General features: G+C 36.0%; 1 protein-coding gene across 1 annotated transcript in view; it reads right to left on the reverse strand.

Annotated features, from left to right (window-relative positions):
• The window catches only part of NBAS (NBAS subunit of NRZ tethering complex), a 183,678-nt gene that overhangs the window by 89,384 nt on the left and 69,770 nt on the right, over positions 1-24,524 (reverse strand). The window contains exons 33-40 of the mRNA XM_055713511.1: positions 17,119-17,232; positions 16,062-16,219; positions 13,876-13,974; positions 6,551-6,718; positions 5,840-5,953; positions 5,472-5,595; positions 971-1,047; positions 276-413 (exon numbers count right to left, since the gene is read on the reverse strand). Of these exons, the coding sequence (XP_055569486.1) occupies positions 276-413; positions 971-1,047; positions 5,472-5,595; positions 5,840-5,953; positions 6,551-6,718; positions 13,876-13,974; positions 16,062-16,219; positions 17,119-17,232 (992 nt within the window). The remainder of the gene's footprint in view (positions 1-275; positions 414-970; positions 1,048-5,471; positions 5,596-5,839; positions 5,954-6,550; positions 6,719-13,875; positions 13,975-16,061; positions 16,220-17,118; positions 17,233-24,524) is intronic.

The following is a 24,524-nucleotide window of genomic DNA, read 5'->3' on the forward strand; positions in this document are numbered from 1 at the left end:
TCATTATTGCTCAGTTTTTATACGCTACTTTGAAGACTGACAGTGCTATTACCTACAAATGACACTTGACACTGTGCTTCAAAAACTCCTCCACAAATTGTGAAGTACTTGTCTGTTTACAGCACTGTAGAAGAATAATTACGTGTAACTTAAAAGACTTCTCACAGTGTAAGTCAGATCAGCTCCTTAACAGGCTTAACTCATGTACTGGTTTTTCAGAATAGCTTTAATGCTGTACATTAATGAATATGGTTTTAAAAAGAAAGAGTACTAACCCTGTAGAGAGGGTGGCATTTGTCCTTGAAACATGGTACCAAACGAGCATAGATCTGCAGGCTATAGTAATAACTTGCCAGCTGGAGAGATAACGCAGAATGTAATTGCTTTTCAAAGCATTTGTTGGCATCTACCACCTAGGAGAAAAAGAGCATTAATTTAGATGAAAGATTTAATAAGCATACAACATTAAGTGCACAAACTTTCTAAAAAGCTACTTGCTGTGACTTAGAAATAGCTGTAACTACGTTTTTCTGGCACAGAAGTAAATCAGTAACATACACAAACACACAAAGATAATTTTATATTACAATGTTTCTCACACTCTTGCACAAACACCTAACCAAAATGCTTTTCCAATTACAGTTTTGCTGCTTCTATACCACAAACTAATTATCCACCTTTCTGAGCTACGTTAGAACTGTCAGTCAGGTGGCCAGACAACTACTTTAAGTAAGAAAATGTGTCTTTTTGCCAGTGCCATGTTCACAAGCCAGTCCAACAGCATTTGTTCAGAGTTCCCTCTAAATGCACCAGCCCAATCTATTAAAAAGTGTATTTAAATGAATTCAAAGAATCAAGATTTTAAAACCCTACGGAAATTACTTCTTTTTTTTTTTTTTAATGGAATTTTGAAATGCTATGAATAGTCTTTCCTGGCAAAAAAACAGAAACAAAATCACTATCAACATACCTGTGGCAGTGCAAGCAAATAGGCAAGAGACAAGGCCATATCATTTGGTAAAGCATCGCTTGCCAGTTGTAGCAAAACTGCAACATATAAGGAGCAGAAAAAAAGCTTTGATTCATCAAATGAAATTTTTTCAGTGTAACCATATTTTATTAGATACTAGCTTGAAAAGCTCTACATACTTAATTAAACACTTATAGTGCAATCCAGGAACAGGTAATATGTAATTAAACTGAAGCACAGCTTTACCTTGACTTCCAGGCAAAGCATTTGATGCATTAACCAAACAATGAGATTGTGCAGTAACAGATGCTAAGCAAAGCCAGTAAAGTTATCACCTGTACCAATTTATGATAGGTAAATATTTTGTTTGTAAATTCAATGCAGTTATGTTTTAAATGTTCAAAGAGAATAACCAGAGGAACAGTACAAAAAGTCCTCTCTTCAAACCTGAGCTCTAATTCACAAAACAAACCACATTAAAAACTCGTCTTAAAAAAAATAAAATGAAAAAAACCCCAAACCACAGAACCAAACCTGCAAGTGTCATATGAATTTTAAATAAGATCAGTGGAACACCAAAACCAGGTCCTGCCATTTACTGCAAACATAAGCATGAGCACAATGACATAGCAGAAATTAATGCATGGAAGAATAATTATTCTGATTATAAAAATATATATTTCTGGTAAAACTGGCAGAAAAAGTACCTGCTTTTCCTACATTATAGATGCCAAACTTGTGGGGCTTTTTAAACAAAAAACCCCACTATAATTTACATTCCACAAATAGAAGTGATACACAGACACAATGTAAACCCCCAGAATTTGTTAATTAGTAACAGGATCTCTCTCTCTCATGCAGTTACCTCCTTCTGTACTGAAGTCAAGCATCACCCTGTTGCTACCAGGGTTCCAACAAACAATTACAGAATAATGATTCTCATGACACACTTAATATTCAGGTTTTGGGGTAAAAAAAGCCTAAATTATTAGTTCCAGAGACAACTTCAAAAAAATCTTATGAACCCTGGACCAGAAATTGAATAAGGAATTTAAGTACATTGCAAGAATAATATTATGGTTTCATTTTTTTATAGATTGTATTTTTTATGATTATTCTAATCTGTACAAGCTACCTTCCAGCAATTTAGCTTTTTGTTTAAGGACATCTCAAATACCTATATTCCTACACTACACAAACTACTCTTGAGGGAATGCTGGCAAGAGATCCGATTACTTTATATACAGAGCCCCCCAGTGAATTCTTTGTTCCAAAGAATGATTTATAAAAGGCCTGAATGGCCAATTATAATTTTCAGATTATCATTAATTTGCCATCAGCCTGAAGTGGATTTACATGCTGGCCCTCAGCCAGAAACAAACCCCAAATTTCTATATGACAGGTCATCACAGAGGCTGTCTACATGGCAATATGTCACAGTTACTGCAAATACAAGCCTGTCCAACAGCACCTATGCTCACGCTTCAAACTTTTACTAAGAGTTTCTTGCTCCTGATAGCTTGTTTCTGCTACATTCAAAATAACCTGTATACCGTCCTAAAAAAGGTAACAGGACTCTAGAAATACCTAATATTAAAATCTTGATGAATTAGTTTGCAAAATTGGTATTTCCTACTCTGAGCACAAGTGAAGTTACTTTATATATTCATATAACCACCTCTAGTTGAACAGAAAAAAAATGGGAAAAGGGAAAGAAGAATCTGGGCTCCAACTCCTTCTCCATTTCTCTGCAAAATTAGCAATTGCAAAGCCTTGGGAATGATCAACTGTGGGCTCTCTTCCAGCTTAACATCCTCAACATGGTAACAGCCACAGTAGCAAAACTATAACTTCACTTTTCAGATAGCAATCCTGACAGAGAACATAGCACCAGTACAAGCCAGAAAACAATGTTATTCATACTCTTGCATTAAGCTCAACACAAAGACACCCCTGTTGCCAGAATGCTGTTAAGACCTGCCTCCACTGTCATCCCTTCTGAGATTAAAAAAAAAAAAAATCCCCTGTACTAATTCAAAAAATATAATTTTTCTGTGTGTTTGTGTGCAGATGTGTTAATATATCCATACACAGATGCCTACTTTACGTACACACAAACACACGTGTATACACAAAGATCAACTTCAGTTTTCTGTTTCTCAGTGAAGCCCTATGGGAATTCTCTGATGTCTAACAGGGCTGAGTTCGAATCACAGGCTATGGTCACTAGCAGGATGCCATTCTGTCCTTTCATACATCTTCACAAAATTTACAGGAACTTAGTATCATTTTAGACCACTGCAAAATTTGAAATTTGCCCAAGGGATTAAACATTACAGGGTTGGTAAACCAGGAAGGACAAGCACTGACAAACAAAGAGCCAGTGCTGCTGTCTCACAAGCAATATTTCCTTAGGAAAACACTAAAAAAAAGTTTAATTTTAAAAGTAATTTTTATTTCCTGTGCAGGTCTCTACTTTATGCCACAAGACTGTTTGGAAGGCAAAGTAGGAAAGAAAATTATAATTTCTGATAACTGGAATTTATCAATCCTTAGAAAGTTTCAGCTCTTTCCTTTTTTTTCTCTCTCTAAAAAAACCCACAAAAACTGCTTCAAGCTTTCAATTCTTCATTTAGCATGTGATAAAATCTCACTAAACTTAAAAAGTATGTATTTCAGTGAAACAGTCATATCTGTAAGCAATTACAAAATCATGGAAAACATTAAGCTATTCTTTGTTCTTAAACTCCTGAGGACTGATAGGTTATGACCAAGTGTCCTGGGTTTACTTTGAGTTTAGTACCTACTCCTGTTACAATGAAATGCAGTGTTTGTAGTAACTTCCTATTCAAATTTCATCTTCAACCTCCCCGTCAAATCCCTAAGCCCTACAGAGAAAGAGAACCACAACAAAACAGGGATGCACAACACTGCCTCGGTCACACTAAGACTGTATGTGTAAGAATGCTGCCTACTGACTACCCAGAAGTGTCATACGGGACTGCAGAGTACAGAATAAATACACCTCAGTTTTCCAGAGGAAAACACAGAAATCTCAATTCCCTAACACAGTTGGAGGGACTTGTAAGCGAAATTCAGACTGACTATAGAATAAGAGCGTTAGAAGAGAACAGAAGTATTAACATTGCAAAAGCAGTTGTCTGCACACTTAGGAGGAGGAAGATAGAGGCTTGAAGACTAAAGCTGGAATCTACAATTTCTTCTTCAAGCACAAGTCCCCAGAACTGAGATTTACACCTCAAAGGCAGCCACTGAATTGTAAACCAGTTCCAATTACTCAAGTTGGAGCAGGAAGTATTACCAAAGATCTGCCAACTAACATCAGTTGTCCTAAGCAAGCAACGAATGCTTTTCAATCCTTGCCTCCCCCTCCTTTAAGACACAGCAATCACAGCTAGAAGCCTATGGGCTTTCTACATGCAAGAAAAGAGATCGTAAGTACTGATTTGAAACTACTTTTGCATTAAGAGAGTATGAAAGGAACAAAATGTGAACACATCCCCATTTATGCAAGCTGTTGCTGACCTTTTCTAATTCATGTTATTCTATTACAACTGTACAGGTTATCTGTAGAAATACCATATATCTCAAACTACTGAATCGTATACTTGTAAGACAAATATGTTGGTTTTCACTAAACAACTCAAATAAAACTGTGGCTAATGAAGAAAGTCTCACTTGAAACTTTTCTCATATTGCAAGTGATTTAATATATTCATTTTTCATGGCAGAACTTACCACAGAGTAAAATAATACAGTTTTCTTCCTTCAAGAGACACTAACAGCATGTAAATATTTAAACAGTTCATTCCTTAAACCAGCAGGAGATAGCCAAAATGAAAGACAAACAATCATAGGTAGTTTTTGTGTGGTTTGTTGTTTTTTAAAAAGTGAAACTGTTTCAGTTAACAAACCGTTAAGTATAACCTATAAAAATGTAGAAATTTCAGAAGAAGTTCTGATGATTCCAGAAGCTGCAGTTATGCATTAATTAGGAAATAAAATACTGTAACAACCCTGCAATACTGAAAGCTGTATACACAATGGCACACAATTTCAACAAGTGAATACACAGGCATACATACAAATAACATTAACACTGGGTTGCCAATTTTCATTTAAATATCTACACATGGTAGTATTCAGGAAACTTACAAAAACTTCCCCCCCCCACAACATCTGTATTTTTGTCAGCCCCCAAACACCAGTTTCTGCTCATTTAAAGCCAACTTTCAAATTTCAGATTGTAGTCTTTACTGAGCAACTCTTTAAACATACCACTTCTCTTGAAAACTCTGCAGATACTTCTATCAAGACTACTTAGGAACTTGAGATGTTGAACTGGATCCCAATTCATACAAAACGCCTAGACAATACTTCAGATCATTGTGTGCAACTCTCCATATTTAAAGCCATCCACAGATTCTCATGTGTTTACTATATATAGTAAATACAGGAATGAATATACATGTACCCATACCTTCTGTAGTTGGAAGCAGGTCTTTCCCTTCACTCTTTGTTTCTGTCAGTTTCTCTGTTCTCAGCAATACTTCCGCAAAGCTTTCCGAAGAATTGTTCTGGTATGTGCCATAGCTGATTTCAGACTAGAAGTAAAATAAAGGTAACTGACACACGTGCACTATACCCTGAAGTTCTATTTGGCTCACCTGAATTGGATGCAATTATCTGCCTTAGTTCCTGCATTTGCTTTCCTTTCTGTTTATTTTTCGATTTTTTCCTACTATTGCACAAAATTTCAAGTCACACAAATAATCCAAAATCCGTATTTTTACTTAATTATAACATCTCAACAAAAACTAACACTTCAGAACTCTAACAGAAACTTACTTCTGCAACATATGGATCAGCAATCAGAGACTCGTAAAATGGATGACAGCCTTGTTTTTCCACAATGGCATTTTCTTCAGGCCCACTTTTTAACACATCTCCAAATTCTTGGCCCTGGGAAAAATAAGTATAGTTGAACCTAGTTGTAAAAAAGCTCATTAAAGAGTCTGTAACTGCTGCTCAGAAGGGAAACAGCTGTAAATGAAAATATAATTTAATTCACTGGGGAGTAAGATAGGTATCATCTTACATAAACCAATGCTGAACGAGGTCCAGTATCCTTAAAGAGAATCATGTTTAGAAGTACCATCAGAAAAACTAGTATCATGAACGCTACAGAAAATCCACTGAGATAGAGAAGGTAGAAAAGAGAAACTGAAAAGGAATGGCTTTCAATATAAAAAAAAGAGCATTTAAAGATCGGGCTTTGCTGTGCTTCCTTCCTCAAAGTTTCGAAGTTCTGCCAAATTTCAACTATGCCTTCCCACACTATGCTAAGAAAGCAGGATGAAACAGATTAGAAAACAAGAAAAAGAAACAGCTTTAGTCCCCTTCTTTAATTGGGATTTGCTTGCAAACAATCCCATGATGTCTCTAGTTCATTTATTGATTTGAGGTCTTCAGTTAGCAGATACTACAAAACAGCCTAGCTTTTATACTAATGTATCATTGAATGTGTAAACGTTCAGAGACACATCAGCAATCCCTTACATGTAACGGTCGAAGATAAGTTAACGATCTCTTCCACCACTGTCCATCACTGACAGCATGCAGCATGGCTTTTGTAGTCATAGTTGTGTTAGACAACACCTTCATGGTTTTTGATGTCGTCCAGTACAACAAATCAGCAGACTGGCTAGAGGCAGTGTTGGTTTCATCCTGTGAGCATATCCAACACACAATGGCAAGTGTTAAGACTCATGCTTTAATTAGGCTAATGACCTAAAGCCAAATGCATTAGAGTTCTATGCATAATACTAAGATACTATGTTAGTAACATACTTTTAATGATCATTAATTTAAGCAGCAGCTGTCAAAGACAAACAAAAAACAAGTTAAAAGCGGTTTAGGAGTTTCAATCTGAAGTTACCAGCATGACCAACAGAACATTTTGCCCCTTATTCAGTTATAATCTCCTGTTTCCACAGACAACAGCTGGTTTTAATTCCGAAGTTTATAATGGTAATGTTTTACATAATTGTTGAATGCTTCTGTTAAAATAATGATGTCTCTACAAATGAGCAGATTGAGCATGCTAAAATTAATTTTCAGTAATTCAAGAAAGCTGATAGTAGACACAATCTTGTATTTGTACAGAGGCAGCATTAATTAAGTTGAATTCTCAGTAGGGAAAATGAGAAGTGATGTAAACATTCATCTCCAGACCAAGTGAAAAAGAATCATCAAGATTTGAAATTCTGTAGTCAGCATTTAGAAGATACCAGATATAGCAAACCTAAAAGACTGCAAAAAAAACCAGAGACCCCAGCCTACCCCCAGTTGCAAACTGCTTCTGTAATACATGCACATACATGTCTACACATGATCCTGCAAAACGTTTTCACTCAGTAAACTCACATGTAAGTAAATTCTTAAAAGCAGAACACGTTCCAAAAATGGAGCTTTGGCTATCAGCTTTACCTCATGTAAAGCATTTAAATAATACCCAGAACACTCATGTTGGTTGATCTGTGTTATTTCTGTCCTGAAAGGTTTAGCATTAATTGCATGCTTTACAAGGCTTGCACATTACACATGAATATATAATTAGTATGCTAATGTAAACACACTGTCTTCAGCAGTAGAAAAAAATAAGTATTTTCCTCCATACAGCAAAGTTCAAGAGCTTTATATCCAATGGTTCTCACTAACAACCCTATTATTCATCTCCCCACACACTGAAGTGTATCCAAATAGAAAATTTCTACATGTATAACTAAATATGAGGTATTAGTTTACAACATACTAATTCATGACAAAATTCCAGACTCCAGCCCAAAAAGATGTCGTTACACTTCAGTGAATTACGTCCCCTACCATAAGCTCAGCGACAAAACACGTTAGCTTCAGTAAGGCAGAATTTCACTGCAGACAAACTTATATTTAGTACCTTTTACTGTAGTATGCAGTAAATCACAGCCTCAAGCTGACCACTGAAGTAGCAGGTTCATCTTAAATCCTTCTTTCCATTAAGGCTTCAGCATTTTTTCAGTCCTTTCTGAAACTACATTCTGCATTTCACGATGTACCACTAATGAACTGACTGGCTAAACTGGAAATTTCAGCTTTTACTTGACCAAATAAAGAAAATTAATGCCAATTACAACATGCCAGTATTTTTACTCCTCTGAAAAGTTAAAAGCAACTGAAAATCATAGGTCTGGTGGCTTGGGGTGTGGGAGAGAATTTCCTGTTTGTATGTTAAGTAAACCACTCTTCTTACTTCGTACAAAAGATTTTTGTCATTTATTTTAAATGTTGTATACAGAATACTAAGTTTTCTCTCTGCCTCCCTTTTCAAGTAGATGCTGCAGGACACTGAAAATTTTTCATGGGGAAAAAAATAAACCAAAACTAAACCAAACAGAACCAGGAGAAAAAAAAAGTCCCGCTCAAGTTCTCAACTGCATTCGAGCAAAACTTGAAGCATTCAAGGCCAGGCTGGATGGGTCTTTGAACAACCTGGTCTAGTGGAAGGTATCCCTGCCCATGGCAGGGGCGGTGGAAACATATGAACTTTAAGGTCCCTTCCAACCCAAACGATTCTATAAAAATAAATTTTCTTAAAATAAACCTCCTTCAGTAGTGTGAAAACTAATGGGCTAATTTGTATGCTAGTGTGTATGTTTCTATAGCTCTGCTGCTATCAGATAAACTCTACTGATCTTCTCTAAAAACAATTTCAACTTTAACAAGTAATTACAGTCTTCTCTGCACAAATAAGAATTCTGTTTTCTAAAAAGCCATTCCTCTGTGTACCTGGAACAGCAACATTTAAAGGCTATAACTTTTTGCTATCCTGAATCAATCTCTCATAAAATAAATTATTTCCTAAAGATTGTTTGAGATCCTATCTTAAGACAACTTGCATCCTTTAATTGTATTGTCAGGAGGAAGTTAGTTTGGACGTCTTGAGAGCTGTTTCGGGGAAATTATCATTTCTTCCTGATATCTTTTATAAAACTAAGCACATCAGGTTAAAAACAAAATAATAATAGCAGCTTAAATTTTTGAATGAATCTAAATCAGTGTAAAAAAAAGTCAGTCAACAAATTCTGAATTATCAAGATACTCTAAAATAACAGGTAAAATATTTTTATATCTATACGTATTCTCATGCATACACATATATATAATTCCAACCAGTCCAATGCAACGACAAATAACAAAGCCACCTACATTTTAAATAAACATGGAAGACAGAGTAACAAATCAGAACGCCTGTAATATGGATTATTTTTTTTTCTTTTACAATTACAAAACAACAATTACTGAAGGTGCAAGGATTAAAGCATGCAAAAACCATATACTGTATACACCTTATTGCATAATGTCTCTTAACGCCTAAGACTATAAAGGAAACAAAGCGAATTGGAACAGATTCTGTTCATAAGACAGAACATCAAGTATTAGTTTTCCTTTTTCTTTTTCCCTTTTTGATACTTCCATTGGAAAATAGGATTTTGAAATAGTTTCTTTTACATACATATTAATGTTTAACCTACATTTATGTTTTATGCCTGGGAGGGGTTTGGTTTGGGGGTTTTTGGGGGTGTGTGTGTTTTTTTCTTTTTGTAAGGTATGTTACAGCTAATGAACCGGTCTAATTGAAAACTCCACTCCTGCAAAGATAAACCAGACCCTAGATGAGAGGCTATCGAAAAGATTCAGCTCAAGATGACAACACTAAAATTCAGGTGACACTGGATGTCTAAGCTCTTATTATGACTTTAATGTCACTAGAACCAAAAAAGTAACCCAGCCTTAAGCATACACAATGCATTTGATTCAGCTGCTTAAATGCAGGCTTTGATGACTGAGATATATGGCAGTAATAAAGATACCTGCTTAACACACTTGTAGATCTGACAGAGGACGTAGACTTTTTGGATCAGTAGCTAAAGGAGGAGGATAACTTGGGCTATCTCAAATTGCTGATATCTATGATTAAGTAACTGCAACAAGCACCTAATGGCTGATTAGCTGCATTATTCTCTATGCATCATATACTGGACCTCCACTGACTACAACAGGAGCTTAAATAGTGCATGTATAGAGTTCCACGTTTAGATTTTTCTCCTCTGCACAAGAGTTCTGTGACACTGTTAATGAACACTATTTCTTCAGGAATTGCAGCTACCTCTTCCCATGAGAAGAATTTAAAGTTACTTATTACAGAATTAAAACCAGTACATTTACTAAACCACAAAACACAGTTCCAGTTAATCTCAAAATAAATAAAATTAAAAAAACAAAAAACAAACCAAACCAAAACCCACCAAACAAACCCAAAGCATAACTATTTCAAACAGCAGCTGGAGCGTTATTTTTGCCCTGAGGCTCCAAAGACTCCAGGTTGAAGAGTTCCCAGTGCGTGCCGCAAACACAACATTCCCTAAGCATTTCTAACCAGCAATGATAAAAATGCATGACATACCAATTTAATGTATACAGATGTTTAAAAGATCCTGTCTTTCCCCAGACCTAGTGCTTGGGAAAAAATGCAAAAGCAAAGAAGATGCTAATACTCTGTTAATTGGGAATTTTCTTTTCTTTAAGCAACATTTAAGAAAATCATTCCTATAACTTTAAGATACTCTCCTCTAGAAATTATGTCTGCTCTCATATCAAAAGAGTTTGTTTTCAAGGGAATGTGAGACCCTAGATTTCTCTTCTGCTGATGTGCCATGTTACAGTAATTAAGTTTTCACGTTCAGATATGTAAAAGATAGATATTTTTCTTAGATGTAATGCATGTTTTAACTATTCTGCACATTTAACAAAGTCAGAGATCACAAGGCAATCGAAGGTTATTGTTTCCATTGTTTAGACACAACACAGCATTTCATGGTTAAGCATTAGATTTTAATCAGATGTTAGCTATAATATGCTGAAATGCTTTTCATTATCAAGACCTTAATTTTCTTACTGAGATATTTTGTTTGAGAAGCATAGATTAGTTGTCAATGCATTTGTCACATACAACAAAAAGAAAAAAGGGTGCAGACTGGGGAAACTTAGCATTTTGCTTAAAAATAGTCTGCTATGTGAGAATCATTGTAGCTTCCAAAAGATAATTCCTCCAATGGATCCCACAAGTTCAATCAACGGTGACAAGCTGGCACTAAGCTAATGAAGTACATTCTTGTGCAAATAGGTTAGCTCCTACAGAATAATTAAGTGCATCTTTATCATAGCAATCAGGAATTTCCTTCGAAGTAAAACCACCAAAAACTTGGAGAAAAATTATACTGACGGCAATATGACAGCAGTATTAAATGACACATTTCTATGCAATCTGTGGAGTTATAAAGCCAGCTGCTATCAAGATTTCTGGAAGTTTAATGGGAAAAAAGTTTTTAGAGGAAAAACTTAAAACAAAAAAAATGAAATTAGTTTAGACATTTCTAGAGAGGAGTTCAAGAGAAGAATGATTGACAAGTATGGTGAGCTGGTGATGTAAGTTACTATAATGAAAAAAAAAGGTAGCAGCAACTAATGATTCAATACTAGATGAAGGTAAGAAGAGTAGAAAAAAAGTCACTAAAGCTTCGGAAGGGAAAACTGATATACTTACAGATAGGTATTTTTAATGCAACAGAGAAAGGGATGCCCAAACACATGTATGATAGAAGACGCTTAGTCAAGATAAGAAAAATTAGAGCACCAATTTGAAAAGGTATCAACAACTACGAAAGAAAAACATTTGTCAAATCCTCGAAAAAATGATGCTCTAAGTTAATCAGGACGTAAGTGAAAAAGAAAGGAGAAAAAGAAAGGGAAAAAGTCTTACAGTTTTTTCTTTGAAGGAACTGAAATTCTGTACAAGACAATGAAAGTGAAGCACGAGGAATTAGCTGAAGTGGAACTATGGGGATTGCAGACATGGGATTCGGTTAAGTCAGAGAAACTGAGTTATTAAATATATTGCTTTTCTAACATTTCAGATGTCTGTAACAAAGGAAGGGTTATACACTGACTAAATTCTGGGCCCTTTCCCCCTGTGTCATTGCAAGAAATGAAAGAAGCTATAAATCCCTATTAAGTTAACTGGGAGAGAACAAAAAGACAGAATTAGCAAACATACAGAACTCATTTCATAGTGTAACAGTCTGAAATATGACATGCCAAGAAGCTGTATTAACACAGAAAGAAATAAAAAACTCAATGCAGCAACATACAAACTTGTCAGGTCAACTGCTTACCTAATTCCAATTCTAAACAGTCAACCAACCACAACTAAGGGCGGGGAAAAAAAATATCGAACAAATTTCCGAATGTGAATTCTTTAGCATAATGAAAATTGCTTCAGATATCCAAACTGAATGGATAATAAATTTAATTATTGAGTTTACTCAACTCTGATAAATCTCTGAATAAGTTTCTGAATCATTTTTATGCAAGTCTAATTGTTCTGTCACAACATAGTAAATAGCACTACAGCATATGAAAGGTGATGCATGACAGTTTGTTATATACATTAAAATTCTGTAAACACATGCATCCACATCAGAAAGTTGAACAATTTTAACATCTACTTAATAATCTTCCCCTCAGAAAGATTCATTTACCAATTTCCAGAAAATTTTAAGCACTCCTGCCAGCGAAACAGACCTGTTCTTCATAGCAGACTCTAGCAGTTAAGGTGTTTAGCTCTTTTCCCCTGAATACTGTTTTCAGCGGTATTTTGCTTTCTTGCCTATTTATTTTTTATATATGCAAACATGTATATGTATGTTTACATACACATATATGTATACAATGTATGTATGCCTATACATATATAAAACATACACAAAATAGAGGCATAGAAGTTCTCTTCCCACTCCAACAACGTGAAGGAGAGGTGTGGGTTTTTAAGCCACATGATGTTAAGTACACTAAAAGGCAAAGACTAGTGTGTTTCATCTACACTGTCATTGGTAAAAATTACCCAAGGGTATAGTGACATTAAGGTGACTGCAGTTCAAGACACTCTTCTAAAAACGTCAGACTATGCAACATGAACCACCTTCTTTCTTTCTTTCTTTCTCTCTCTCTGTTCTTTCCTGTATGTCTTTAAGGCTTTTACTACCCTTCTCCCCACCCAAGATCTGTTCATTATCTACAGAAAACCTTAATTAAACAGAAAAGAATAAAATTAAACTTAGAATTTCATAAATAGGTAATTACATCTTCTTTAAAGAGAGAAATATACTTGCAATTGTACATGTACAAACTTAAAACAATAAACATGAAAAGTAGAAAGAATAATAGCAGCCTATTTTCCTGCTGCCTTGCCTCTATTTCCCACAAAACACTCGATGTTTCTCCTGATCTTACACATAGAAATAGTTTCAGATGCAATATATGGAAGTTATAAAATGGCAAAGAAGACACAAACTTCATGATACACAGAACAAAAGGGAAAAGTAAGTTTAATTCAAGGCATTTTTTTATTAAATTTGTAGCTTAGGTTTATTTTCAAGTGTTTTGCTTCGCAATTGGGACAGGTCAAAAATCAAATCAACATTAATGTATATTATCATGTTAATTTTTTTGGCACTTTCCTCTTCTGCCTCTGGGTTTGTGGTGGGTTTTTTTCCTGTGGTGTTAAGACTGCGTAGGAAGAGGCAATAAAAAAATTGCACCAGACTAACTATAAAGACATAAACAAAACCTTGAACTTACAACAATCTAAGAACAGAAAATAGTAATTTCTTTTATGTTGTGCATTTTATCTAGTAAACAGTAGATATTGCTAAAAAAATCAAATCCAGCTCTTCATAATGCAGAAAAAAATAATTATTACTCCAAAAACTCTCTTTAAAGCTTACCTCTGTATCCTTACTGATCAGTGAAGACGGTCCTGAGACATATACATTCTCACCTCCTTCTGAAGGAAGGAACTGGTAATTCACAGCCTGATAAAGAATCTATAAACACAAAATAATCTCTTACCAGTCAAATAACAAAATGTAAGAATTATGACTGATGTCGTAGGAAATGCAAGAAATTCTGATGTAAAAGCTTCCATGACAGAAAAACAAGGGTGTGGGAGAAGACAGGGAGAAGAACACATAGGTATCTTTGGCATCCCCTCACTGTTGTAGCCCCAGACAAAACCACCTTCCCTTCTCTGTGATTTTTGTGCAATATTTTTCACATAATGTAAGATATTTTTAAAAAAATTATATGCACCCTGCTATACTATGTTAACTAAAGAACTTACATGAAAAACAGCCATTATCTGAACTGTGCCTCTGAGGTGCCTCTGTGGAGCTGCCAAGCAAGTGTTACACAAGATTGTAGTTTTGTGGGCGAAAGACACAGTCGTTTAATATCATATAGTTAGCATGACTTTCTGATAAGGTTTTTCAGCATATATCTATCTACGTACATACAAAGACAGAGTGCTTGGACAGAACATGTAGGACAATTAATGGACAGACCTGAAAAGCTTATGCTTATTTTATGGACAAAGTAATTGCAGAAGAAACTGAGTAAACATGCTTTGACAGAAATCATTACTTAGGTTTGGCTTCTTGGGGCAAATATTACATTAATCATCACTGCACTTTTGCTACAAATGATACTGCACTAACAAAGAAACCTGAGCAAGATTCAGCCTCAAGTTTTGTGAATGGAGAAGACAGAGGATCTTTTCCGTTGGAGAAGTGGGATGCAAGAGAGTAATAACTAGTGGCTGAGCAGCTGCACTTCATTACAACTACCAGGACATGAAGCCTTTAGAAGGAATGAGACAGCAACATAGAAGCAGTGAATTGACAGAAAGTATAACTAATTTTCATTTATACATTGTCAAAAGTTTGTCTGACTTCAAATTCTAATGCTAGGTATAGGCACATAAGGGGGGAAACAAGTTTTTATTTCTATATTGTACAGATATCAGTTCTGCAATAATTCCACTTGTGTTTAAGCTCATAATTACACTTACCTCTCAAATTTGAGTGCTTTCATGATAAAAATAAAACATTAAATAGGTTGCAGGAGATAGACTTTTATTTCAAATTCTTTGTAGCATTTTATTCTGATGTTACTCTGTCCCTGAAGCAGTACAGGCTGCCTTCATATGTTGCCTGTATTTCTCATACACATTATTACAAAGGCAATTTTGTAAAGAAAAAGGGTATGCATTTGCAGGTGCCTTAGACTACGTAAGTACTGTACTCATTGCTCCCTTCTCCCCCGTTGTTCAAACACAGAATTCAAGCCCTCTAAAACAGACCTATCTTAGTGTAATACAAACATGAACATTGTGAATTCTTAGACTACTAAGACAATTACGAAATCTTAAACAAGCAATAGTATGTAGGCCAAGCTGTAATTACGCTGAACAGAAATTGAACGTTTTGACAACCTAAATTACCGCACTGCAGTTTCAAATAAAACTTTTCAGAAGGTTTGCTATGTCACTTGGCAAAGTTGTATTTAAATGCCACAATTATGCATTCTCACATACATACTATGATCAGCTGAACACCTAAGATGTGATTCTATTAAGTCATCAGTCATTGCAGAGTTAATATGGCTCAAACATAAAGCCTGTTGTAGTTGTTGAAACCATTACATGGCTGAAATGAGTGGGAAAAGAATTTCATTGTATATTGGGTAGAGATCATGAAAACGTTTGAATAAACATTTAATAGACATTTACATGGGCATTTAATGAAGTTGCATCAGAAAGTGTAAACATGGAAAAAATTATTTAACCGCATTTGGAAATAAAACATTTAAATGAGGCAATAAATAAAGAAAATAAAAGTACTAAAGGCAGAGAATACAATTGCACTTCTACTGGAGAAGCCAACTGAACATATAAAAATGCTCATAAAGAGACTTCATTTGTTGAAATGTAACACTGAAAGAAGAAAAACCAAGTAGAACAATTATAAACTTGTAGGGGGGTGGAATTTAAGGGAACAAACTTCAAAACGAGCACAAGTCTCCTTTACTTTGGTAAGCACTGACCTTGCATGAAAATAGTTTCAGGAACACCCACCTGGGTCTGCAATGAACTGCTCACTCCCAACAACGCCTCTATGGAACTTGGGGGACAGTGTGTCAGAGCAAAAGCCATGAGCTCCTGACGCATACCTAAATCATGGTAGCCTTCTGATTGCCCAAGCTGACTGCATACTTCCCAGCTCTTAGAATAACCTACAAGGGAATACAAAACATACTTCTGAGGTTGGTAAGCTTCACAAGTGATAGGAAGATGCTGCATAACTCTTACTGGATGAGATAAAGGAGGGCGTGTGGCATTCGTCCTGACACTTAACATCCCCTAAGGAAAGAACCATAAAGGCTCCATAAATCAGAGATGTAACTCAATGTTAGACTGACCAAATACATAGAAGATTAATTATTATCATATTGTAGATATCAGTACAACAGGCATCTGTAAGCCTACACACCGCAGTAAGAAAAACAGCATGATATTGAACACCTTACTGGAGTGGCTGTAAATTAAAAAAAAAAAAACAACAAAAAAACCAACAAAAAAAAAGTACAATGTATCACTTGCTATATTAAAAGAATCTCAATTCATCGCAAATTTCCCCCCTCAATCTCAAGGCAGAAAAAAGAGCCAAAGAAACAAATCCCATCTTCTTTAGTACCCTGACACATATATTTCATTTATCTCCACTCATCCCCAGACAAATACAAATTACATAAATAGCACAAGTATTTTAAGAGTTCTGAAAGAATAGTAGACATCTAAAAAGTTGTACATTCCTGCTAGCTGCAGTCACATATTTTTATCTGCTTGAGATGGGTACAGTGTAAAAAGAATAAAAATTGTGGTTCCCAGAGGAATATAGAAAAGCTTCCTAAAGTTACTGAACTATTAGACACGTAACCATCTTCTCACATACAGTATTTGCTGTATACAGCATCCATTCCACAGAGATGCCAGTTGACTTCCACAAACAAAGCATATCTAATTTTTGAATGAAATGGACCAATCTGAAGTGCAATACTTCACAGTAAGCAAAGAGTCAGAACTCTGATTACCACCGCCATCATCCCATGCAACCCCCATTTATTCACTTCACCTGTGGCCATGAGCTCCTGGCAATGCATACTAGCTGCTTTGTAATCCTGGAAACTGAGAGCTTGTTCCACTAAAAGGATTAGAACTTGGCCTTTTCTCTCAATCTGATCATCTCCTGTAAGAAAAATTCAACATTTTTATTAGCTAATTGGAATTAATGGTCAACTTAAACTTGATGTTTTATGTCTTAGGAAAACTATATGCCACAACATGAAAAGTACATCTTGAAATTGAAGCAGAAATAAAATTATCTGCTTTTTCCTGAAAGAAACAATAAAAACAGTAAAAAACACTGGCATCATAACTGGCTTAAAAAAAAAAGAAAATTACACAGCATGTTATGTCTAGGTAAAAAAAAACAAAAAACAAACAAACAACAAAACAAACCACCTCACAAAAACAAAACAAAAAAAACCCCATATCAAAAATCGGCATTTAAGGTAAGTGACATAAATCAAAACACTGACATAGGAAAAAAACTTCTGTGAACCATAAGAAACGAAAAAATTGGAAATTTTTAATTGTTTTCGTACAGCATACAAAGCCCTGGGTTAAATTCCCACTTCACAGCCAAATGTGATCCAAATCATGAGATATGGAAGACACAGGTATTTTAAAAACCCTACTCTCATAAATTGAGCAAGTACATCAAACTATTTTTTCACGCCATACATGCATCTTGGTCACCAGATCTTCTGGACAACACCTCTTCCCTCAGTTATGAGTTAAAAGTTACACTTCAGATATCATTTATCTCTTCTGACTAGAGTTTCATCAAGAATCTTTGTAGGAAAATGTCCTGACCTTAATTTTAATACATAAGCATTCACAGATGAAAAATTAATCAGACAACTCACCCCTTTTTCAAAGCTAGCTGTAGTTAATACAAATAACATTTACACCTGCAACCCTTTACCAGACATCTATTTTATTAAAACTTTTTCCAATTTACAGTGAACACATGAGACAAAGTTATTTACCGACACCAGCTGGTCCAGTCTTGTGCTCAAAATAGCATATATGTCTATGCACTGTATGACAAGGTGACTAAACACAGGAAAAATCATCTCATGCTATTAATTTTAATTGAGGAAAGAAGGATGACAAAAAGCTAATAAAAAAGAGTGGATTTTTTCAATGCAAGCTTCTTGCTCATGTTTCTCCCCTATTATTAAAAGTGATTTTACACAGTCACCGGTGTTACAGTCATTTGAAAAGGACACTGGTTTATGAAACTGTATTACTGTAACTTGGGAAATCAAATATTTCAGAAGGTTAAACAGATCCAGTTCAGAAAACCATTTAAAGAGTACATGTTCTTAAATCACATAGCTGTTATTTTTAACTCTACTTTGCAGGTCCATCAGCGCAGGCAAAGTAAATTTCTTTTTAAAGCTTTTTCAAAAGAAAAGATGTAGCAGTTGCACTAGAATGACATTCGGGGAAGTGAAGTTACCCTAATTACTCAACTCAGTCTAAATTCCCCTAATCCTTGCATGTCATGACTAACTCAGCTGGGAGAACAGGTTGGCTTCCCATCATTTTATCTTTCGGCTTCTTGTACAATGTACTGCCAACACATGATGTTGCAAATTAATCACATCCAAGGCTCTTCTGTTGCAAAAATTTGCCCTCTGGAACCTGGGAACTTCTCATTCGGGCAAAAGCAATTACAGATGACAAAGAGTCACTTCCAACTACACAACTTAAATGTGAACTGTCATTTCGATAAGCAAGAGATCTGTACTTGCCACTCACCTTCTGATGCCCACTTTGTCCTGACAGCTTTACTACTTTAGACAGAGATTTGACTAAGTAGCAGACACAAATAAAAAGCAAGAGAAGTACTTTTGTTGCTCAGATTTTAGCTAAACAAAATAATTACTGCTATTTATCACTACTTAAAAATCAGTGGAATTGGAGGGAAGAGGAACACTTGGAGCAAGGAATGGTTTTCTTCTTAACTATGCTTGAGCAGTTGCATGCTAACAGGTCCCCCAACCCCAATGTTTTAGCAAATTATTTTTGATGCAGTAGGATACATCTCCACATGTTTTACAAAAGCACAAACATAAAATATAAGGATCATTTCCCTTTCCATCCATGGCTGTACTTGCTCATTTTATCTCCACTGTTCACTCATTTAAATTTCCATTATCTTGACACATGCTGTTATGCCACAGAAAAACCATCAGCTCTGACATGACGAGTGAATCCCCTTCAATGCACAGCCCGTCTTTTTTACGCAGCTTTTGTTGCCTCAGCAGTACAGTCACTTAAAATACTACCTGCTGTAGTTTAGTCTTGGTCATATTCTATTGAAACATGAAAAAATTCACTGCTACAGCTTTGCAATGACTCATTTGAAAGTATTTTTAATAATAAAGTCTTCTAAAAGTCAAAGTTTTGAATTCTGAATTGTTCCCCTTGCCATTCTGACAGACATCCAAGATATAAAACCAAGAAAGGTTCAATAACAAAAACTACTAAAATGGTGACCTTATTATATTACATAGTAATTCTGCATTAAGCCTTAATGTCAATGTCTGACAACCAGACTTAAACAAATCAAGTTCAGAAACCGGAAAGGATATCTTAGTTATTTTATTCCCCTTTTATTATCTGTGAAAGTTTGCATGTGTTCAGCGCCTTTGGATGATTGCCTCTTTACATCATAAGATTTACATTGTAAGGGTTACTCCACCCAGTAAGATTAACAATAAGATATGGAAACAACTTCAGAGACTTATGATGTTTAACATTCAGATAGGAATTGATACAAGCAGATATGAATGACATCACACCTAAAAGGAAGTTGTAGCAAGGTGGGGGTCTATCCCTTTTCCCAAGTAATAAATGATAAGAAGAAAGGAAATGGCCTCAAGCTGCGCAAGGGAAGGTTTAGATTGGACATTAGGAATTACTTTTTTTCCCTGAAGAATAATACAGACGCTCAGAAATAACAGGAAATAGTTTTTCTTCAGAAATAAAGGATATTCAAAAGCTGAAACACTGAAACACTTTCAATAAGATGCATACTACTTCTGAGTGGATGAAACAACATTCTCTTGAGTGAAACCAGGTCATAAAAACTTAAAAAGTCACATAGTATCAAACTTGGATGTATAATTCAGAAATTCCATGTCACCTGCAGTTAGGATGTTAGAAACCATCTGCATGGTTACTTCCACATGCATTAAGCAATAAAGTCAGCGTTGAGGAAGGTAGATTTCAACAATAAGCTTTGACTTACTGTGAGGAATATGAGTAAAGCTTAAAGTTACTAGAATTAACTTACGGATATTAAAATTAAGTGAATTACCACAAAAAGTTGTAAAAAAAGAAAACAATGAACAGAAAACATTTCTAGAGAGCCTGACTCAAGAAATACAGTGAAACTCACTAGATATGCACAGCAACAGTAGAGAAAATGCTCTTAGTTTCTGATACATAATCATTTTTTTACTTTTTTTGCTCCTCCTATTTTGTAAGCAAGCAATTGCATTAAGTGAATTGTTTCACACCCTTTCGTAACAGAGTGTGAATTAAGTGATGATCACGAGACATAGAACAGCTCCAGCTCCCTGAGCAGATGCAGATTTTCCAGCTGTCATGCTGAGCACATTCCCCCTCACTCACTTTGCCAATCTATGAAATTAGGAAAACACTTGTGTGCTTACTTCACAGAGGTTTACAGAGACTTGAGGCTTAAGTAGAGTTCACTCTCATTAATCAAATACTTTAAAGCAATTAATAAGCTAGGTGATATATCATTACCTAAGCAACATTTTAGCTTTGATAAGTATGAATATAAATTCTATTACTCACTTTCAACCTTGCTCTGTAAACAAACTATATTCAGAGAACACAGCTCCTAAAGCTCCTTAGGGATGACCATGTGCAGTCTACCCTTGTATGCACAGCAAATGCATTCTTTCAGAATTGGAATTAAAATATATACGCTCATAGTATTTTATAGGCTATATATTATATACAGTATAACATCGCATATACTATACACATACACATATGTATAGAGTTTATATAGGTATGGATAGATGTAGCAAGCAGGTCTTTCACAATCAGTAACTGTATGGGCTGGGGTGGCAGGGAAAGCAAAGAGGGGGAAGAGCTACAACAAATTCCATCAGTCAGCAGATAAAGCAGAAGAAAGCACTCTACTGGTAGATACACACAGTGGTTCAGGAATGGAAGGGACTGCAAGTTTGAGCTTGCATAACCAATACTGGCAAGTATGTTCCACAAAACAAAATTAGAACTTCTTTCACAGCAAAGGTGGCTCATAAATCAGGATAATTGTACAAGTAGTGAAAACCAATTAGGGACAAAAACCAATTCTTTCTTCCAGTTGTGTTTTATCTAATTCTTCATTAAGCAAGTCCATGAAGTTCAATCCCTAGATTCTTTTTCAATATCCAGACTCATCCCAATATATCTCCGTAAAACCATTCCCTTTCATCATAAGCTGTTAGAAATCAACTTACCCTTTCTCAGTAGTTTTAAACCTCCTAACAAAGACCATCTGTGCTATAACTGCAAAGAAGATTTTCCTTTTCTAATATTCAGTTTAAAATAACATATACATATTCACAAATCTTTTAATCTGCATGTGTGAGATGCCTTTTCAGCTACAAACTGATTTGTGGAATAATATTAGTGTTTCTTAACATTCTTATGGCTACCAAGTTCTAAAATAACTCTTCATCATATTAATAATTGTAATTAACCAACTCAACTTACTGAGCCAACACGTAAAGAAATGCCATTTCTAAATGTCTTGTTTCAGTATCTTTTTATACCTACTATCAAATTTTACAAGACTCTTCATTTACAGACTATGATTAAGGCTATGCCAGCATTCCACTTTTTTACAGGTATTATTAACCTGGATATAATATCATACACAACTTTAAATGCAGTGTACGGTTGCCTATTCCACCACTCACTGGAAGTATATACAGCAGTAATTGAGGACTAAAGTGTAAAGCTCTACAGACTTTAATTTGTTGGGAAAAGCATCTGCATACATGACTTAAAAGAGCAAAGGTAATTAGGCTTCCTTTGTATGCTTTTGGAAACTCTTCTGGATACTCATCAATGGAATGGAATGTCAGGCACAAAAATATCTGCAGTAATAGTGGTAGGCTGTTTATAGCTTTCAAGTCCAGAAAAGCTAAAAAATACTAAAGCAATAGTTTCTTAAAAATAAAGAAACCTGTTTTCCATAGCTCATCCCCTACAACAAATAAGTTTAGATAAAATTCACAACTATGGCATTCTCTCAATTAATCCGTATGTTGCTCACATATGAATATCCTGTAAAGAAAATATTTCTCTATAAGCAATATGACTAGTCAGCCGTCAGTGACAGTGAAACGGTTTATAATCACAAAAGCTTAAAAATACTTACTTAAAAAAAAAAACCAAAAAACAAACAACTCACCCACAAAAAAAACCCACCACATCTACCACCAGACAAAGTCACTACAAGAAATGTTTTATTGCCATCTTTTCCTTTCAAATAAATGTTTTTCAGTAACCAAAAGATAACTGTGAAAGTGACAGAGTTAGGTATTTATTTAGTATACAAGACAAGAAAGCAAGTGTCAAAGCAGTATATTCTTTATCAAGATTTCCTCTTGGAATAGACCTTTACTACTAAAATACCATATTTACCACAGCAATAACCATTAGCATTATTCCTGAGGTTAACCATTAAAGTCAGAGCACTCAATACTCTTAGAATAAATATGTCATTTGTAGCTGTCCTGGTTTTGGCTGTGATAGAGCTGTCACCCAGACAAGTGAGCTGCAATAGAGAAAGGTAGCCGGTACTTCAGGGCATTAGCTGTGAAAGAGATGATTTATTATTACCAGGACAATCCACGGTCACCCACGCATCCCAATGAAGTTCTATGTCTCTGACGTATGTGGCAGAAATTGATACAGAGCACACCATCATCATATGCCAATTCATTGGCAACAATGGGTTGTAAAGACAACACCAATGATGGATGAAGTGATTTCGCCATCTGCAGAACTACGAAAACAGTACCTCTGCTTCCATCATCTCCACCACCCACTCCTCCATCATCTACCTCTATAATGTCCATCATCCACTCTCCACCTGTACAGACCCGCATCTCAGCCAGTAGGTGCCTTTCTGTTTGAAGGGGAGAATATAGGAGATACACACCACAGGGTACCCTGCAGTTACACCTGCAGGACCACAGCAAGGACATGAAGAGGTGGGATGGAAAGCCTAACTCAACCCAGTAGACACAGATGCATAATTACAATGAAAAACAGTCACAAATGGGGAGACTTCCAGGAAGGTTGCTGCTCCAGTCTCCAGAGGACAGTTTCCCAGACAAAGTGATAGGGCTGCCTTTATTCTCTATCCTGTGAAAAGGAATTCTAATCCCTTCTGGCAAGACACAAGTGAGCGGAACCACTGCATGCTACATCCACTTTGCACCACTTGTCGTCCTGGTGAGGGATCCTATGACCAGGATTAGGGGGGGGCCCTGCCTCCAGCCAGGAAGATGACAGGGATAACTGGGTTTACGGGACTGTGTAGATCCAATAGTCTGACACATTGAACCCAGAGGAATATAAAGCTCTAGTAGATCCAGGTGCACAGCATACTCTAATGCCATCAAGCTATGAAGGGGCAGAACCCATTAGTATTTCTGGAGTGACAGGGGGATCGCCACAGCTAACTGTATTGGAGGCTGAAATAAGCTTAACTGGGAATGAGTGGCAAAAACATCCCATTGTGATTGGTCCAGAAGCTCCATGTATCCTCTGCATAGACTGTCTTAGGAGAGGGTATTTCAAGGATCTGAAAGGATATCGGTGGGCTTTTGGTATAGCTGCCTTGGAAACAGAGGAAATTAAGCAGCTTTCTGCTTTGCCTGGTCTTTCAGAAGACCCATCTGTGGTGGGGTTACTGAAAGTCAAAGAACAACAGGTGTCAACTGCTACTACAACAATGCACCAGCAGCAACACCACACCAACCGAGACTCCCTGATTCCCACCCACAAGCTGATTCACCAACCAGAGAACCAAGGAGTCATCAGCAAGACCCATTCACCCTTTAATAGCCCCATATGGCCCGCATGAAAGCTTAACGGAGAATGGAGATTAACAGTGGACTATCATGGCCTGAATGAAGTCATGCTGTCGCTGAGTGGTGCCGTACCAGACATGCTAGAACTTCAATATGAACTGGAATCAAAAGGTAGCTAGGTGGCATGCCACCACTGATAATTATAAACGCATTTTTCTCAATCCCTTTGGCTGCAGAGTGCAGGCCACTCATCTTTCAGTCTCCGGAGATGGGAGCCACGAGTTTGTTCCCTGTTCAAAGGTACACACCAAGG

The sequence above is a fragment of the Falco cherrug genome, chromosome 6 (assembly GCF_023634085.1).
Source record: "Falco cherrug isolate bFalChe1 chromosome 6, bFalChe1.pri, whole genome shotgun sequence".
NCBI lineage: Eukaryota > Metazoa > Chordata > Aves > Falconiformes > Falconidae > Falco > Falco cherrug.